The sequence below is a fragment of the Monodelphis domestica genome, chromosome 2, assembly GCF_027887165.1.
Source record: "Monodelphis domestica isolate mMonDom1 chromosome 2, mMonDom1.pri, whole genome shotgun sequence".
NCBI lineage: Eukaryota > Metazoa > Chordata > Mammalia > Didelphimorphia > Didelphidae > Monodelphis > Monodelphis domestica.
This window is the reverse complement of record NC_077228.1, coordinates 235255500-235276978: the sequence shown is the minus strand read 5'-3', so window position 1 is coordinate 235276978 and position 21479 is coordinate 235255500. Positions and strand designations below refer to the sequence as shown.

At 34.5% G+C, this 21479-nt stretch overlaps 1 protein-coding gene across 14 annotated transcripts in view; it reads right to left on the bottom strand.

Annotated features, from left to right (window-relative positions):
* TBC1D16 (TBC1 domain family member 16) overlaps positions 1–21479 on the bottom strand; it is a 161553-nt gene that overhangs the window by 86419 nt on the left and 53655 nt on the right. For all 14 annotated transcript variants that reach the window (XM_056817374.1, XM_056817376.1, XM_056817378.1 and 11 more), the window contains exon 4: positions 10387–11014. In XM_056817374.1, the coding sequence (XP_056673352.1) occupies positions 10387–11014 (628 nt within the window). The remainder of the gene's footprint in view (positions 1–10386; positions 11015–21479) is intronic.

Below are 21479 nucleotides of genomic sequence, written 5' to 3'. Positions count from 1 at the left end.
GCAAATTGGTTAACATGACAGCAAAGGAAAGTAATAAATGTTGGAGGGGATGTGGCAAAATTGGGACATTAATACGTTGCTGATGGAGTTGTGAATTGATCAACCATACTGGATGGCAATTTGGAACTATGCCCAAAGACTGCTAAAATACTGTCTGCCCTTTGACCCAGCCATAGCACTGCTGGGTTTGTACCCCAAAGAGATAATAAGGAAAAAGACTTGTACAAGAATATTCATAGCTGTGTTCTTTGTAGTGGCAAAAAATTGGAAAATGAGGGGATGACTGAACAAACTATGGTATATGTTGGTGATGGAATACTACTGGGCTCAAAGGAATAATGAACTAGAGGAATTCCATGCGAACTGGAATGACCTCCAGGAATTGATATAGAGTGAAAGGAGCAGAAACAGGAGAACATTATATACAGAGACTGATATACTGTGGTACAATCGAATGTAATGGACTTCTCTACTACCAGCAATGCAATAATCCAGGACAATTCTGAGGGACTTATGAGAAAGAACGCTATCCATATTCAGAGGGAGAACTGTGGGAATAGAAGCACAGAAGAAAAACAACTACCTGACCACATGGGTTGATGAGGATATGATTGGGAATGTAGACTCTAAACGATCACCCTAGTGCAAAGGAGATTTTGATCAATGACACATGTAAAATCCAGTGGAATTGCTCATTGGCTACGAGAGGGGGGTGGGGAAGGGGAGGGAAAGAACATGAATCTTGTAACCATGGAAAAATATTCTAAATTAACTAATTAAATAAAAATTTCCAAAAATCTAAAAAAAAAAAATTGTATCTCCTTGATTTGTCTTCCAGGTCAGTTATTTTGCAAAATATTCCAAATACATATGATATATAGCATTCATATGTATATATTTGCTATCACAGTCCATATTTACATATATTTTAATCTGAATGGCCTATTTTTATTTTCAGGGCATTAAGTTCTTAGGTAAGGTTTATCAATTAGCAGCCTAAGGTATTAATTTTGCACAACATTCTTTCTTTCTTAGCATTTTGTGTCTTGTTTTATTTTTTTCACATACTTCGTCAAGACTTTTTTTTTCCCCTTCTAAGGGTCTAATCAGACTTTTTTGTGGAGTAATTCTCTTCTGGGTTTACTCCACTGGTCATCTCTCATTCAAAGTTCATCATTGTATTGTCATTTAATTCTATTTACTCACATCTCTAGTCTCAGTTTCTGGTTTGGGGGTTGTGCTTGTTGTATTCCAATTTCTACAAGAATTATCTGGCCTTGTATCTTGCTATGGCTCTAGCTCAGGCTTCACAGATGCTGGCTCATGGTCTGGGCTGTGATGGGTACTGCTTGGAGTCATTCTTCTGTCAAGTGTTACCATGCAGTGGGTCCTGCTCAGAGGCATTCTCCTGCTGGTATTCCAAGGATGTTTTGCATTTGGGGAAAGAATTCTTTGCACTAGAACTTCCAACGTTGTCTCCATTCTGGTCTTATTTAGGATTCTGGCAGACTTTTGTGAAGCTCTAGACTGAAGGGAGTTTACAAATGATTCACTCTCATTTTCTTCATCATTACTCTATTATTTTTAGAATTTTAGTGAGGTGTTCTGGAGGAATGGGCTCTTCTAAGTCCTAACACAAAGACGTGTTCCCACAATCTCCCTTTTCAACACAGTATGGATCAAGGGCTAAGATTTTATAAAGAAGGCAGGATGGGTGTGGTAGAAAGAATACTCTTCTAGGAAACAGAAGATTCTCATAAATCACAGAATATAGGAATTAAGGGGGCAGTTGGGTAGCTCAGTGGATTGAGAGCCAGGCCTAGAGACGGGAGGTCTTAAGTTCAAATATGACCTCAGACACTTCCCAGCTGTGTGACCCTGGGCAAGTCACTTGACCCTCATTGCCTAGCCCTTACCACTCTTCTGCCTTGGAGCCAATACACAGTATTGACTCCAAGACGGAAGGTAAGGGTTAAAAAAAAAAAGAATATAGGAATTGAAGAGGCCTTTAGAGAACAACTAATAACTATGTGTTTTAAGGAGTGCTGGATATGCTTAGGCACATCATAAACTAGGATTATATGTCTCATTTTCAAAGTGTGTTTTTAAGTAAAATTTAGTTAATTTTTTAAAATGAAATCAAGTTAAGCTTTCATTTCTTTAGTTTCTCTGATAAATAAAAATGTAATTTATTACTAAATATAAATCAATGAAAAGCATTTCATATGTGTCAATATACTGATCCTAGAGCTAGGAATTATTCTAAACATTCTGGAAAGCAATGTGGAATTATGTGGGAAAAGTGACTAAAATGTTCATATTCTCTTCATCAAAGACACCATTGCTAAGTATCTCCAAAGATGTCAAAGACAGAAAGGTTCTCTAGACACTAAAATATTCAGCACTTTCTTGTGTTAGCAAGAAATTGGAAACAAAGTCAATACTAATCAATTGAGGGATAGATGACTAGAGAAACTGGTCCCTGAATAATGGAACATTACTGTATCTATTGGAATATTACTGAATTTAAGAGAATACATTATAAAGATGAATATGAATACAAAGACTACAGTATACTAAGTATGGGAAGACTTAGATGAACTGATAAATAATTAGTTAAATAATCAAAATTAGGGGGAAAAATATACCCAAAGACTTCAATACAAGTGGAAAATATAAAATGAAATTCAATACCAAGTAATTATACTTCCGATGCTTGGACCTGAAGAAGAGTTGAAAACAATTATTTCCTTCAGTTTTTCCAGAGGCAGCAAACAATGGATATGGAATATTAAACATATTGTTCATCTCATTTGATGTTTAATTGGTTTTGCTTAATTGCTTCTTTCTCTTTAAAAAAAATTGTTAAAAAGAAATACCTTGCTGGGGAGAGGTAGAGGAAGGATATATTCAGAAATGAAAATGGGAATTTTTTTAAAAAGAAGGTATTAACAAATACAGAAGATGTTTAATATACTGGGGACTTTTGACTGATGCAATTCAGACTCTCCCAAATTTAAAATAGTACCTAAAATTACTGACACATTTTTCATAGTATTATGGTACTTTATAGTTGTAAAGTCATATTAATTTTAATTTTTCACCAAGTTCCTAAGTCAATTGGCAAGGATCATCTCCCACCATTTTAAGTTTATCACAAATTTTCCATGTCCATCTCAGAATTTGCCCGTTTCAAAATTTGCCTATCACTAGTCTCTAAACAGACAAAAACAAAACAAACAAAAAAAAACTAGGCTCTAAACAGACAAAAATGGTCACACAAAGGAATTAGATTTAACTAAATCTGCAAGTGGAGTTGGGAATCTTAAAGGCAGAAATAGAAATAAACGGAGCAGTAAGGTTTAGAAGCCATATTCACAATTAATAACAACCAATTCTGGGCATTGAGAGGTAGATAAGAGAGGTGCTTTTGTTAAAACCGTACTATCATGGTGCCACCTGAGGAAAACCTCACAGAACCCACTAAAGGTATATCTGAATTTATCTGTTTTAATCCAAGCCACCTTAAAGTCATAATTTCAGAGAATAAAATATTGTACAAATCAATGAAACTTAACATGGTTCCTGTGTGGAAAGGAAAACTAAAGCAAGTTCTGGACTTTCTGCCACCGAGTTGGAACAAACAACAGTGTGAATATTAGAGAGAGGAGATATTGACAAGAATGACAGTTTGTGGGGGAGGGGCAACTGGGAGTGGCAGTTGGTTTTGTGACCCTCACTCACTTCCGGGCCCTGGAAATGAAAGGTGGCTCTCACCCTGTCTCTGGATAGAAGTGCCTCTATTTTCCTGATTTTCCCAACTGTGTGCTCTCCCTGGATTCCTGTGATCATGTCATTAACAAAAGGACTTATGGGAAGCAGTTTGAACTGTAAGGCCAGTCTTTATGGGCGTCAGTCCTAATAGACAGGCCCAACCAGCTCTGAAAGTCAGAACTTTTCTTCTTGCTTCCTGTCTACTGCTAAGACTTTGACTTTAAGAAAACTAGCACAGATTAGCATAGACAGAAATAAAGGAAACCCTCCACCAGTCTGTGAGGCCTAGCCTCAACTCAAAAGCTAAGAGAGACTCAAACCTCATCTTGGGAAACCCTTCTTCCCTCTACCCAATCCAAACTTGTTATTAAAATTTATCTTTATTTGAATATCATAGTCAGATAAGAGGACTAACATTTCAGGGGGCATAGAGGGAGCTAAACCTCAGGACAGTCAGTCAACTATAAACAGTCCTTATTGGACCCCTGCTGGGCGACAAAGTCTGGAGGGAGGCTTGACCCTCAGGAGGGTCCATGCTTACCTGCTCTGGGGTATCTGCAACATCATTCTGTAGAGACAACGTCCCCTCAGGCTATCATAAGTGGTCTATTTCTCTAGAACCCCATTTTTCAAAAAACAGCCTCTCGGCAGGGGGCATCTCTCTCCTTTTACCTCACCAGCAGCCATATTCCCTCTCTCCCTTCAACTCCTCCATTTCCTATTACAAAACCTTCAGTATCCCCTGTTCATTCAATCCCACCCATTTTCAATATAAATATTACAGTTTTTGGCAGAGCCAGCTAGTTTTTCCAGCCTATTTTGTCAAGAATTTGGGAAGAAGTCATTTGGAGGTGTCAGAGAAGTTTCAGAGAAATTGGGCCTACATACATTTCAAAAGCCTGTACAACTGTGGAAAGAAGTCATTTTGAGAGCAGTATTGAGTGCAACTAATCTGGCTAGAATCTGGCTAGAAATACCACAACCACTCCTTCTGAAGGGAGGAGGTGACTCTTAAAGGGCCAGATTTAAAAACATTTTTTTCCGTTGCAAAAGGCTTTTCAAGATACAAGATGGAACAGAAACTATTACTTGCCAAGGGTTATCTAGCATTGATTGGACATTTCTTTTATATGGTTTACAACTTATATTTTGTCAAGATTCCAGATTATATTTATTTTCTGCTTACCATCTATGAAAGTTTATAATCGCTATGCCCTAAAAAAAAGGTGTGCATCTAATTTATGGGGAAAAAGCAAAAGACAATGAAATGGTTGTGATGATTTTAGTCATGAGGGAGGAGATGGCACAACTAAAGCAAATGATTAAGAAAATGACTGAGGAGAAACAAAATGGCAAATATATTAACACACAACCAGACATACCTAAAAATAACAATATAACTAAGCAAGAAAAAACAGATGGCGCTGAAGGGGGAATACCAATATTGCCACTAAGAGATCAAACAAGCCTACAACCAGACAGTGACATCATTCATATTAAAACACATAAGCCAATTACAACAGCAGACCTTGAAAGTCTGAAAAACAGATGCCTTCCTGGTTTTCAGATCCTGTGAGATGTTTGAAAGAGAGAAATTAGGCTTTATGATCCAGATTACCAAGACACTGAAATTCTTCTCTCAGAATTATTTTCAAAAAGGGAAAAACAATATTTCATTGATGAAACTAGAAACAATCCAAATTTAACATCATGGCCAGAGGAAGGAACAGACTTAGAGTAATCTAATAATGAAAATCTATGTTATCTAAAAAAAGTCAGAGAAGATTTATTAGAGGCAATGAAAAGTTTTTCAAAAAGACCAGACATTTGGGGACAATTTGAGAAATTGTGACAGGAAAGTGGGGAACATCCATCAAAGTTCCTTGATAAAGTGATTGAAGGAGCAGAGGATGTGCTTGGATTTGAAAATGTAACTGAACAAAATTTCCAACACATAAGGAGATAATTTATGAAACACATCTATTAGATCATATTTTAAACTTCAATGCCTAGACTGGGAAACACTAAGTCTGGAAGATTTAAGGAAAACTGCAACTTACATATTCACAGGTCATAAAGAAATCCTAGAGGAAAAGGATGACATAAAAGAGCTTAAAACCAAGTTCAAGGAGGCAAATGGAACAATTAAACATAAAGAAATTAAAGAAATTAAAAATCTAGCCACTCTGCAATCATAGAAACCCACAAGAAATTACACAGAAAACAATCAAAGGAGAAATGTACCCAAATGTTTCCTATGTGGAAAAATGGGTCACATGGTTCGACACTGTTATTTAAAGGCACAATTAGTCCAAGCTAACAACAAACAGAGGTCCTGGAAAAGCAGCATAAAGTATAGCAGCAACAATACTCAAACAAATACAAAATGTTGTAATTGTAATTGCAAGAATTCATTGTAAGCACCAAATTTAGAAACCATGGAGAGATACATCTAACAAGGAGCAAAACCACGTTATTCGCAAGTAGTTTCAGGTGCTGCCAAACAAAGTCAATTATGAAGCCAGGTGCATGGGGTAACATCAAAAAGGAAAAATGGGAAAGGAAATGGGAAAAATGAAATGAAAAGGAAGGAGACTGCATGCAAATAGAACTTGGGGGTCCAAAAGCACAAAATAAAACTAAAGAGCAGATAGAAGAAAAAATCCAATTAGATAAAGATGTAACAGATTAAAGAGAAAATTTTTGGAATAGTGGAACAAAATACAAAGAAAGGGAAAGGAACAGATCTGGCAACAGTCTGTAATACACAAACCTTAAACTTATTAGGACATTATAACTTAAAAAGCAAAGAACATGAAAGATTAGATCCAAGCAACAGTGAATTACAACATGTCTCAGAACAAGACAAAGGTAACTTAATAGAAAGAAAAGAATATACTTTAGAAACAGAAAGTATAGAATATATGGCAAAACCAAAAACAGAACCATATGAGACACATAGTAGAGGGTTCTAAAAATTCTATTCAATTGCAAATGAATTAATTGAAGCATATGAGCAAACAACTGAATGCTCCAATGGGGAGGAAAATGCAATAACAGAGAACATTCACATTAGCAGATTTCCTGGAGACAATGATACTGAAAGCAGGGATGAGATTACAAAAGAACATACCAATGACATAATAGAAAAATCAAACGTAAATCCTTATGCCAAAGAATTCCAACCAATAGTAACTGCACAAGAAAAAGCAAACACAAACATTATCACACCATCCTTAAGTCTCCATGATAATGCAATTCCAGTGCAAACTGATGATGGATTACAAAATGAATGTTCAAAACAACAAGAAAAGTAGGTAGCTGAAGAACAAAACTAGGATTTGAACAAAATAGAAATACATGCACCTGTGGTCCAAGTATGCCAACAAAATGAGAACACAGAACCAAGGGTCATGATAAAATTGGGTAATGAAATCTATCCAGCTCTTATCGATATAGGGGCAACTAAATTATTATAATTAATTTTTAACTGTATATTTTAAAGCTGATGCTGAAATTGTGTTTAATGGAAAAAATATATATAGATAAAATCATTTGCAAATAATAGATACATAAAATAGGAAAACTGTTTGTTTTAGTTTAACTTAGCAAGAGTAAGTAGTATTAGCACTAAGATTCACATTTCTTTGTAATGGTTTTGTTCAAACATTTATTGTACTGAATTTATTTGTAAAGCATCTCTCTCCTTTTACCTCACTGGCAGCCATAGTCCCTCTCTCCCTTCAATTCTTCCATTCCCTATTACAAAACCTTCAGTATCCCCTGTTCATTCAATCTCATCCATTTTCCCTATAAATATTACACCTGGAGCAATGAGTTACAACTCTGAGGAGAAAGATTTCTATTATATTGAATTATTTCTATTTCTGGGTTTTGAATTGAGGCCTCATCCTTCTGTTCCTGGCAACTTCTAGAAATGGTTACACACTAGATTATCTACCATTGTAAGAGGACAGAAAAGTGAGATTATGGGTTCTATCTTGCCCAGTAAACTAACAACTAGTTTAGACCAGATGTTTCTGCAAGTAATAGAACAGAGACTCTCCACTGGGGAGAATGGAGAATGTCATGCTTAACCAATGGGATAAAGAGTTCCATCATGTGATTTTCCATCATCAAATTGAGGTGGGATTGAGAGAATGATGACCACCTCCTTATTGACTATTCATTAATTAGAGTCTTGGTATGTCCAGGAGAGGGCTATATAATGAGTTTCTAAAATGATATTCAAGAATGCATAGGGTTTTTTTTCAAGGTCTTGAATCTCTGTGATAGCTTATTGATCAATTAATTTATTGATATCATCAATAAGTTGATTTTCTTAACTGGAAGCCAGGCTCTCAGAATTTTTAATCATCACAACTCCCTCATTGGTTTGTTTAATGCATATTCTCTCTGGCATCTGAAATCTAAAGCTATAAAGCAATATTTCTCAAACTGTAATCTATAGAACACTGCAATTTGATTAGCAGATGTCAGAAAGTTTTGATAATAGCAATGATTTTCTAAAATCCCATATTATACAAAAAACATAGCAACATATTTTGGTAGAGAGAACTTAAAAGTATATTAGTACCAATCAATTGAAGAATGTGGTATTGAATAAAATGTGATATATAAATATAATGAAATATTATTGTGACATAAGTGTAATGAGCATACAGAATGCAAAAAATTTGGGACATCTACAAATTGATACAGACCAGAACCAAGAGAACAATTAACACAATGACTATAATAATGACGATGCTAGGTGGCTCAGCAGATTGAGAACCAGGTTTACAGGTGGAAGTTCCTCGGTTCAAATCTAGCATCAGATACTTCCTAGCTATGTGATAGCTTTAGCATTCTTCTGCTGTAAAACCAATAACTAGTACTGATTCTATGCCATAAATTAAGGGTTTTAAAAAACAAACAAACAATATGAAGAATGCTGATCTATGCAAAAACTAAAGGCTATTTTATATAACTGGTAGTAATGCATTATTCCCAGTTACTATTTTAAAAGTGGCAGAATGTAACTATAGAATAAGGTATACAAACACGGCCAGTGTTTTGATTTATTTTTTATTTTTGCTTAATTCTATTTCAGCATTAAATAGGTACATTCTATTAGGGTAGAGAGGAGTCATCCAAAGTTATCAGAAAGTAATAGTGATTTTTTAAAGGACTATCAATAAAACATTAAAAATATTTCTTTTTAAAATACAAAATGTAATTATGCATCTAAAATACTCTATGCAGCAATTTAGGAGGTAATGGTATTAAACAAGCTAAACTTTCTCTGTTTTGCTCTAAAATTTCCCTAATACTCAGACCCATCCTCTTCTTCCCAGAATACTACACACATAGTTTGCATGGATTGCCAAAGATATTAGGGTTTAAACCCTTAATGGTATGTTAATGTTTTATGTCAAATTCATTTGGTAAAACCACCATAGGGATAGTTAAATGGAATAGAATGCTAAGCGTAAAGTCAGGAAAGACACCCTCCTGAGTTCACATCAGGCCTCAGACACTTACTAGCTGTGTGACACTGGGCAACTCACTTAACTGTTTGCCTCAATCTCATCTGTAAAACAAGCTGGAGAAGGAAATGGCAACCTCTCTAGTATCTTTGCCAAGAAAACTCCAAATAGGGTCATAAAGAGTTTGACACAACTAAAATGACTGAACAGAAACAACAAAAAAGCTACCATGGGAAGAAAACCATTAGTTAAACAATGAGTTTAAATGAATTCCAAACACACTATCAGATACTGATTATGTTTTATCATTTTCAATATAATGTTGCTTTAAGAATGTGAATATGATACACTTAACTGGAGTGTATCAGTGACTGGTCACCTCCAAATAGGGAAAATGCCCTTCAGGCATTAAACAGAAAAGGAGATGATAGAAGTCAAAAAGGTTAAAGTTCCTGAATCCACCAGTGGGTTTTGAACATATGTTTAAACCAGGTGTAAGGTGGCATAGCCCCCACAGCCCAGACTTAGATAAAATGATTCAAGTCGTCAAGAAGTTGGCTCAAAGAGCTTTTTCACTAAAGACGTTACAAGTTTACTGAGGGTATTTTCCAGGTGGCCCACAGGATGGCCTATACTTTCTCTAGAGGAAAGTGAAACTCTGCCTAGTAGCTTGGCATCATGAGACTCTACCTTCATCACCTTAGTCATAAACACAAATACTTCTAAAGGTATGCACTTATTAATACTCCTCCCTTAATTGGGCAGGAAAAGTAAATGGAATATGAGAATAGCAACCATCTTAAAGCCATCAGTAGCAGTCAGGTGTGCCAATAGGGTGAAATGGTAGGAGTATTAAGTCACTACACCTGGTTTTCAATGCTGGTGATTTACTTTACTTCCACTAAGTGTTTCAAGTTGAGACCTCATGAGTATAAAAACTATATTTTCCAAGTTAAAAACAAAACAAAACATCGTATAACATAGGATTATTCTGATCATCTGGCTTATGGGTACAATAGACATTAATATTCTAAATTGGGACTCTCCCCAAAAATCCAAGATATATAGTTGCCATAGATACAGCCTACCTCCAGAAATCAAGAGAAGATTTCAAACAACTCACCTGTTTTCATCATCCAGAAAAACAGAACTGCTGCTCTCTGCAAGGGCTTCACTTATTGGTGAGAGGCAGAAGGGTGAAGAAAAAGCATCAGAATCAGAATCAAAAGTACTGTCCCTGCTCACATCATCAGCAGAGAGCTCTAAGGAGCCTTCCTCTTCTCCAGGCTCTAGCCTCAACTCTGGTCCCTCCTCTGTCCCATCCACTGATAATTCAGATCTATTTGGTTCATCCTGAGAACTGATAGCAGATAAGATTCCTGAGTCACTATGGACAGGCTGGGTAGCTTGGAGAGGACTGTCTGTCCCCAAGCCATGAGACAGCTTTTCCCCATCTTCTAATGAGGAGTTTATGTGAAGAGTATCTTGGAAACTCTGGGCCACCACCAAAATGTCCTCATCCTTAGATGTCAGAGGGTTTCTTGATTCTCCAAGAGAGGGCTGATGAGGCTCTCCAGAGCCCTGAGTATGACGGCCTCGTTTGCTGGGGACCTTGCGCACAGGGGAGCTTTCAGGGGTGATATAGCGCAGGGCCTCTTCATCTTGCCTCTGGATCCTGGAGTTCGGGACCCAAGCAAGGATAAGTGTGGTCCCCAGAAGTTCATCCTTTTCCATGTACAGGCACAAATAACCTTTGAGAAATCAAGAGCATAACTCAAGATTAGAGTGACCTAGAGAAATGGAAAAACATGTCCTAAGATTCTCTGTATCACTACTTATGTACAACACAGTTTCATATATGACAATAAGATGTGGCTTCTTATTATGTAAAAATAGAAGTTCATGAGTGATATATTCTAGCCCTGGCATTTAAAGAAATGATCCAAAGTTCATATATTCCTAACTTGAGAGGCATTAGTACCTCCACATAGCTTAAGTAAAAAGTGAAGAGTACAATACCAAAAAACATTCATTACCTCGTGTTCACTGCCAAGATGGGTGAATCATCACTCTGCAATGAATAAGCAAGAACATATCTTTTGGATTACAGGGAAACATACTTTTATAAGAAAAGAAAGTGAAAACATTAGAGGTAAGAGCTCTTTGAACTGTGACCACTAGCAAAGGTGTATGTAAGCCTGTCTCATGGGGCCACAATACAAATTCCATCCTATACCTACAGTTCGGGTAGGAAGAATAGCCAAGGAAAATGTTAGGAAGCTGTTAAAGATTCCTGAAGCCTAACTAAAGGAGCAATTTATTATTATTATTATTATTGTAAAAACAGATCAGGAAAAACATTTTACATTATTGCTATGTATTTCAAAAATTCACATAAGGCATTTATAACATTTCATTCTTTTAAAAATCCTATGAACTAGGGGGCAGTGTAAACCTCAAAATTTCTTAGACTTATAAATGTTGGAAATTTCACCATTGGGAAATTTCATACTTGAAAAATTTCCTATTGATAGTGGGTCTTGGCTATTGGAATGTGAACCCCATTGGCATGGGAGGTTCCTTCTCCTTCCCTTCTTAAGATTACTTTAGGACAGAAACCCTTTGCTGAACAATGGAAAGGACTTTGACCTATGCTTAAGCATAGAACAGGAATTTCTTTGAGTCATGATTGATTTTAGAATTGATACAATGGAGATACTTGGAATCAATCTCCACCATATTCAGTCCTAACAGGATTGAGTAAGGGCTGCAGCCTAGATCAAAATTTAATTATTTCAATCTCTACCCTACTCAGGTTAACAGGATTTAGAAAGGGCTGTAGCAAAGGATCAAAGATTTAATTATTTGAAAATATGACCTTCAACAGACATGTGCAAAACCAGAAGACCTCTGGGCGGTCCTGGGTTAAGCTAGAGCCTCCATTGGCACAGGGAAATTGATGGACAGGTGATTGGTAGATGTGAGGACTGAGGGGAGGGAACTTGGATGGTTTCCTTAAGGATAGGGGGGTCTGAAGACTCGGTGGTGGTTGAGGAGTTTGTCTGAGTGGTGGGAGTGTGCTCTGAGAAGCTTGCTCTGAAGGAAGCTGAAGGTGGGGGCCTCTGAGACTGTTTCTCCATTTTGGTCACGTGAGTAATAGGGACTGATCTCTTTTCTTTGCCCCAGCTATCTAAGGGCTTGGGCCTTTTGGCCCAGCCTAAACAGAAGGGGTATTTAAGCCCTATTCCCTTCTCTCCCTTTTTCTCTCTCTCTATCTCTAATTCCTTTCTTCCTCCTATTGTAATTAAACTCCATAAAAGATTGACTGCTGACTTGAGTTTTCATTTAGGAATTACATAGCTGAATTCCTTGGCAACCTTAAATTAATATATATTAGTCTTTTAAAGTGATTTCCTTGTCACAGCAGCTGGGTAGCTCAGTGGATTGAGAACCAGGCCTAGAGACGGGAGGTCCTAGGTTCAAATCTGGCCTCAGACACTTCCCAGCTGTGTGACCCTGGGCAAGTCACTTGACCCCCATTGCCTAACCCTTACCACTCTTCTGCCTTGGAGCTAATACACAGTATTGACTCCAAGACAGAAGGTAAGGGTTTAAAAAAAAATCCTATGAACTAATAAGGGTTACTAAGACTCAGGTTGTGTCTTACATAAGATTACACAGTACAGAAGATATTAAGTTTTACTCATTTCAAAGAAGAATTAACGGTTAAAATGTGTGTTTTTGTCTGAGCTCTGGTCTTAACAGCTATTTTGAATGAAAGCCCCCTGAGGGAAGGAAAGGGGAAATTTTGTTTTGAAGGCAAATACATATTGCACAAATGGGCAATTACAAATATGAATAGAACTCGAGGTCCTCAGCAAGTAACAAGGTCATAAATTTAGAGATGGAAGGATAAAATGACAGGATGACATTACATAGGATTTAGACATCAACAGTCATCAGGTCCAACCCACTTATTTAATGTTAACATATATTTTATTGATGCTTTTGATCATTACATAAATCATTTCTTATACCCTTTCAAATGGAACCCTCTCATAACCAAAGCAAAAACACCCGATATAGAAATCATATCCAACAATAATTTGACTATCTTGTCTTTGCCATGAGGAGGAAAGTTTATTTCATTAATTTTTTTCTAATACCTTCATTGGATTTTCCTTTATTCAGAATTCAATTTCCTTTTAAGCGATTTTCTTTTCAATTGTTCTGTTTATATCTGTATCATGATATTTATAGAAATAAGTTCCTCTGAATTTCTCATTTTAATTTCTTTTTATATCATTATTTCATTACATTCATATACCAGTTTTTCTGTTTCTCCCTAAATGCTGGATATCCATATTGTTTCTAAGTATTTTTCAAGCCCAAAGAGTGCTATGAATATTTTGGCATATATTGAACTTTTGTATCTATCTTTGACTTTCCTAGAGATGGGGTCACTGTCACTTTTCTCAAAAACTGAAATCCAGAATCAGATGAATGATTTAACAGAGCTCCAACAACACATCGATGTGCCCATTTTCCCAAATTCCCTTCAATATTTGCTTGTTCCTATCTTTTCTTCACCTTTAGCAATCTGCATAGTGTGGCACGAAACTGCAGTTGTTTAATATGCACTTATTTCTCTTACTGAGAGTGAGTTGCAGCATGTTTTCACGTTAGCGATTTATTGTTTTTAACTCTTCTTCTGAAAATGTTTATTTATAATCTAGCTCCCTACCGGGGAATGACCCTTGGTTTTTCATATATATATTTATGTTGCCTCACTGAATGTTTTAGATATTAAGCTTTCAACAGTAATATTTGATTAAAAAATATTTCCCCCATGCTACCATTTATCTAATTGTCTTGACTGATTTTATTCAAGGAAATAATTTAAATTTGTCCTCTTGTAATTTTTTTGTGATATGACCCTTTTTATATTCAAGTTGTTTGTCTATTTTGAACTTATCATACTATAGGATGCTACATCATAGATGCTTGTCTAAAACCAATTTATGCCTATTTTTATAGCTGTTCTTGTTAAAAAGGGAGAGATTCTTTTAGTGACTTAAAACAAATCCTTTTCTTAGGTTACCGGAAGAATGACTTCTTACTTTTTATTGCTTTTGTTTCTTATTTGGTCTACTCCACTGGTCCGTTTTTCTTTTTACACCAGTAACAAAAAAGTTCTGAGGACCACTGCTTTATAATGTTAAGTCTAATGCCTGGCAATGCTATGCCCTCTTCATTCATATATTATTTCTTCCTTTGAGATGTTAGACCTAGTGTTCTTCCATATGAATGCTCATATTTTGTCAATTTAAAAATTATATATATTATACACATATACAGTAGGTATATATACTTTATAACATTTGAGTTCCAGGTTGTTTCCCTCCCTCTCTTCCCAACCTAGCACTGGAAAAGGCCAACATTTGAAATATATATATGAAATGTTATATATAGTTCCAAATATCAGTTCTTTCTCTGGAGGTAGATAGCATCTTCCTTCATAGGTCTTAGTAGTTGATTTGAATATTCATATAACTCAGAATAGCTTAGTCATTCACATTTACTCTTTGAATAATATTACCAATACTGTATACAACGTCCTCTTGGTTCTTCTCATTTCACTCTTCATTATTTCATGCAAATCTTTCCATGTTTTTTCTAAAATCGACCTGCTTATCATTTCTTACAGCACAGTTAGTATTTTATCACAATCATATACTACAACTTATTCAGTCATTCCCCAATTAATGGGCATCCTTTCAATTTCCAGTTCTTTGACATCACAAAGAGAGCTGCTATAAATATTTTAGAACATAAAGGTTATTTCCCTTTTTCCCTGATCGCCTTGGGAATCAAGATCTAATAGTGCCATTACTGAGTCTAAGGGTATACAGAGTTTTATAACTCTTTGGGCCTAATTCCAGATTACTCTTCAAAATGATTGAATCAATTCACCAACAATGCATTTGTTTCCAATTCCTCCTTCTGACATTTATCATTTACCCTTTCTTTAATTTTAGTTAATCTACTGGGTGTGAGATGGCATCTCAAAGATGTTTGTTTTACTTTAGATTTATTTAATTAATAATAATTTAGAACATTTTTCATATAACTATATATAGCTGATTTCTTCCTACAAAAATTATCTATTCATATCCTTCAACCATTTATCAACTGAGGAATAACTCATATTCTTATAAATTTGACAAGTTTTCTATATATTTGAGATATGAAGACCTTATCTGAAAAACTGACTATAAAATCCCCCTCCCCAGTTTTCTGCTTTCCTTCTAATCTTGGTTTTTGGTTGTTTGGGGTTTGTTGGGGGTTTTTTTTGCTATTTTTTTATTAAACCTTTTAGATTTTGTGTAATAAAAATTATCCACTTTACATCTTATAATTCTCTCTATCGTTTATTCATAAATTATCCACCCATCCATAAATCTGAGAGTTGACATGGTCCATGATTATCTAATTTATTTATGTTTATATCCCTTTATTTCTAGGTCATGTATCCATTTCAATCTTATCTTGGTAAATGGTATGAGAGTGGTCTATACTTTGTTTCTGCTAGACTACTTTCCAGTTTTCCCAACAACTTTTACAAAATAGTAAAATCTTATCCTGAAAGCTTAAGTCTTTACATTTATCAAACACAAGATTATCATCATTTACTATCATGTATTACATATCTACTCAGATCCACTATTCTATTTCTTAGACAGGACTAGATAGTTTTGTAATTACTTCATTATATCAAAGTTTAAAATCTAGTACTACTAGCTCTCCTTCCTTTACATTTTTTTCATTAATTCCTTTGATATTCTTGACCTTTTTTCAAATAAATTTTATTACTTTTTATAGCTCAATAAAGTAAATTTTAGTAATTTAATTATGATGTCATTGAATAAGTAGATCAAATAAGGTATAATTGTCATTTTTATTATATTGATTCATTCTACCCATGAACAATTAATATTTCTTCATTTAAATGTTTTTAAATAAAAATATAAAATTTAAATTAAAAAATATTTTTAAATTAAAAAAACATTTTATAATTACTTTCATTTTTTTATTTCCTGGGTTTGTCTTGGCCGGTTTACTCCCAAGAATTTTATATTGTCCATAGTTATTTAAAATGAACTATCTCTATCCAACTTATCAGCATTTCTATATATTATCAACAAAGTCCAGCAGCAAGAGACAGAAAGAGAAATTCCATTTAAAATAACTCTAGAAAATATAAAATACTTGAAAATCTATTTGCTAAAATAAACACAGGAATTATATGACCACAATTACAAAACAAATAAAGTTAAATCTAAGCAACTAGAAAAGTATTAATTGCTCATGGGTAGGCTGAGTTAATATAATAAAAAATGACAATTCTACTTAAATTAATTTACTTATTCTGTGCCATACCAATAAAACTACCAGAAAACTGTTTTACAAAACTAGAAAAAATAATAAAATTCATCTAGAATTACAAAAAATTAAGAATATTAGGGGAGCTAATAAAAAAAATGTAAAGGATGGTGATCTAGCAGTACCAGATCTCAAACTGTACTATAAAACAGCAATCATCAAAACAATCTGGGAGTGACTAAGAAATAGAATGGTGGGTCAATGGAATAGATTAAGGGTAAATGACCTTAACAGTATAATGGTGATAAACCCAAAGACCCCAGCTTGTGGGATAAGAATTCACTATTTGACAAAAACTGCTGGGAAAACTGGAAAACAGTATGGTAAAAATTAGATATAGACCAATATCTCACTCCCTATACCAAAACATGATCAAAATGGGTATATGATTTAGACATAAAGAGTGATATAAATAAAGTAGGGGAACACAGAGTAGTTTACATGTCAGATTTATGGAGAAGGGAAGAATTTATGACCAACAAGAGATAGAGAACATTGCAATATATAAAATGAGTAATTTTGACTATATTAAATTTAAAAAGGTTTGTACAAACAAAACCAATGAAACCAAGATTAGAAGGAAAACAACAAGCTGGAAAAAAATGTTATAAAAAATTTCTCTGATAAAAGTCTCAATTCTCAAATATATAGAGAGAACTAAGTCAATTTATAAAAATACAGGTCATTCCCCATTTGACAAATGGTCAAAGAATAAGAATAAGCAATTTTCATATGAAAAAATCAAAGCTAACAATAATCATATTAAAAAATATTCTAAATTCCTCTATTAGAGAAATGCAAATTAAAACAACTTTAAAGTGCCACTTCACATCTATCAGAATGGCCAATATGATAGTAAAGAAAAGTGATAAATATAGGAAGGGATGTGGGAAAAAGAGGACAGCACATGAAGATGCAACTCTCAATTCAGTAAAGCTTGTTTTAAGAAACAAACTACAAAGGGCAGTTGGGTGGCTCAGTGGATTGAGAGCTAGTCCTAGAGACCTTCCCCAGGAGATCCTAGGTTCAAATCTGGCCTCAGACATTTCCCAGCTATGGGACCCTGGGCAAGTCACTTAACCCCCATTGCCTAGCCTTTATCACTCTATTGGTTCTAAGGCAGAAGGCAAGGGTTTAAAAAAAAAAGGAAAGAAAAGAAAGAAAAGGAAAAGAAACAAACTACAATTCAACCTGAAACTTTCAAAATGTGTCCTATTGTGTTTACTGCTGAACTTCTTTCTGTTGTTTTCTATGCATAAAAAAATGATTCAATGACCATTTCTTTCTTCCGTTTTTTGAAAGCACCGTCTACTAGTTCCCTTTTTCCTTCCCAAATTCAATATTACAATTTTAAAAATCTTTCTAACAAAAAAACATAATTAAACAAATTTTAACACTGACCATGTCTGAAAATGCATGTCTCATTTTGCATCACTTTACCATACGTCCATTTGAGTCTTGTTTGGTTATTTTCAAGCCTTTTCAAACTGTTTTGTTTTGACAGTGTTTTATTGCATAAATTATTCTCCAGGTTCTGTTTATTTCTTCTCAGGTTTCTCTTATTTTAACCCATTTGTTATGAGCACAATAATATCATGTAATATTCAAATTTCATAATTTGTTCAGCCATTCTCAAATTGATAAGCATTTCCCTTACTTTTCAGTTCTTTGCTATAAAACAAAGTATTGCAATAAAAATTTTTGTGTACAGGGGTACCCTCTTCCCTCTTTCTTTCTCTTTGAGACTACTAGGTCAAAAGATACACATAGTTTAGTGATTTTTTTAAGTACACTTTACTAGTATGAATTGCTTTCCAGACAGCAAGAACTAATTCCTAACTCCATCAATAATTCCTTGATGTGCCTGTCCTCCCTTGGCACCTATTATTTTTTTCCAAACTGACCAGTATGTAGTATAATGTCAGGTGTTTTCATTTGCATTTCTCTATTAGTGATTTGAAGCATTTTTATTATACAGTTATAAAATGTGGATTTCATTTTTTGAAAATTACTTCTTCATATTCTATATACTGAAAAATGGTTCTTGCTTTTATATGTTTGAATTAATTCCCTATCTATCTCCTGATAGCTTGTATGTCAGACTTTTATCAGAGAAACTTACAACAAAGATTTTTCATTTCCCTCTTAATTTTAACTCTATTGATTTGGTCTGGGCAGAAGCTTTTAAAACTTATGTAATCAAAATTGTCCGTGTTCTCTTGTGATCCTCTCGATCCCTTATTTGCTCAAGAACTCTTCCCCCAATCCATAAGTACTCCATTTTATCAAAAAGCTTCCTCTCATCTATTAAAATAATCACATTTTTGTTATAGATACTGATTCTATAATTACCTATGTTAATTGTTTTTATTAATATTGAACTATTTTTGTACTAAAGTCGGCATAAATCCAACTCAGTCATAATGAAAATACAGATAACATCCCTATAGTCTCATTGTGAAGAAATGTTATCAATATTTTTAGTGATATTGCTCTAGAGTTCTCTCTCCATTGTTTGAGTCTCATAAGTTTAGTAAAATGCATTCTGTTCCTATTTTTTAGAATAAATTATATAGGATATTTTTAAATTATTCCTTAAATGTTTGCTATAATTCACTTTTAAATCCACCTGGTCCAAAGACATATTTCTTTGACATTTCTTCACATGTGATACCCAGATTTCTAGAAGAGTTATCCTGAGGACTGTTTTAGTTGTATATTGTTCCACCATATTCCAGGACACCAGAGCCTATCCAGTATGGGCATCTTACCACCTGTCCTACTGCCTTAGTTCCCCGCCCCTCTAGCCTGCCTTTTGTAGGTAATGAAATAAAATCTATTACCATTGCTAATATAAAGAGAGTGAAAATGTATTGGTCTAGACCAAACACTCCCTCCCATACCTACCATATATAGCTAGTGTATCCATCCTGCAAGTGTAAACCCCATAAAGACAAAAAATATCTTTTGTTTTTATATTCCTAACACCTAGCATGGTGTTTGACACATAGTAGGTGCTTAATAAAAATGTTTGATTAGCTGATTTAAGATTTTCATAATTTCCTTTTCTGAGATTGGGGTTAAGATCTGTTTCTTATTTTGTTTGAGTATTTAATATTTTGCTGATGCCACTCAATTTTCTTTGCTTCATTTTGTTGGCATATCACTGTGTTATTTCTGATTCTTTTTTTCTCCCTCTATTGTACATTCACCTTGCTCATTTTTTATTTTAGCAGTTTGAGTTTCTTCTTTCTTAATCTAAGTTCTTTAATCATTTACTGACATTCCTTTTATAAAAAATCCTTAATTTTATCCACTCTATAGTCTTATTTTTTGCTATCTTTTCTAATTTTTAAAAGTCTTTTGAATTGTATGCTCTGTAAATTGATTTTCTTCTTCAGAAATACAAATTTTCAAGAAAAACCACTATCCACATTCAGAGGAAAGACTGTGGGAGTAAAAACAGAAGAAAAACAATTGCTTGAATACATGAGTCGAAGGGATATGGTTGGGGATGTAGACTCTAAATGAACATCCTAGTGTAAACAACAACATGGAAATAGGTTCTGATCAAGGACACAAGTAATACCCAATGAAATTGCACATTGGCTTCGGGAAGAGTGGGTGGAGGGGAGGGAGGGAAATAATGTGATTATTATAACCAAGGAATAATGTTCTAAATTGACTAAATAAACTTATTCAAATGGAAAAAAAATAAAGTTCCTAAAGAATTTAAAAAAAAAAACAAAATACAAATTATCCTCTGAGTTCCCCCATTTTATAGTTGAGGAAATTGAGGCACAGAAAATTTAAAACGATTTGCCCAAGATCATAGGCAATAAGTGGCAGAGCCAAGATTGATCTTGACTCTTTGATCTTGACAAGCCTTGATCCTGACTGCAAATCTAGTGCTCTTTCCATTGTACTGTGCTGACTTAAATTATTTCATCTATACAACTAGAGGTCCCTTGTAAAAAAATCTCCAAACTTTTGGGACCTCAATTTTGTGGGAAAGATGTAGGAAGTTTTATGGCAACAGACCATCTGTACAGAAGAAATAAACTTCTAATCCAATTATGTGAATCTGTAAGTAGATGAATGGCTGGATTCAAAGAGTGGTCATTAATGTTTCAAAGTCAACTTCTAAGTTTCCAGTTGGGTGTCTCAGGTACTGTGTGCTATCCAATTCTATTTTTTAAACGTTTTTATAGATGATTTCAATAAAGTTATAAATGATACATTTATCAAATTTAGAGATGATACAAAATTTCCCAATTTTATATCATATACCTAAGATAATAGATAACAGGACTGAAAAACAAATTGAAAGGCTAGAGAATTCACAACTATCTAACTCTCAGCAAATGTGGGATCAATATAGATTATAACATCCAATGAAATAAAGTATAACTCATCAATGCCTATGCATCTTGTAACTCTTTTCTCTCTGTTCCGTCTTACAGAATCTGCCTAACATATTGGAGTCATTCCCTGTGTTCTCTTGACATTTCGATGGATACCAATGAAGTGCATCATTTATCTCTCTCTCTCTTGCTATGTGTCTAGCCCATTTGGGGAGAAGAGAGTGTCATATAATTCTCTTATTGGAGAGGAAACTTTTTTCTGCCTGAATTCTTTATTTGTAATGTATTAGTTGCAACCTGCTCATATCTATCATATGTCTCAATAATGGCCTCTTGATGATCTTCAACTTTTTATAATATATCCTCATATGGCATTATCAGAAGCAGATTGCTATTTTAAAAAACAGGC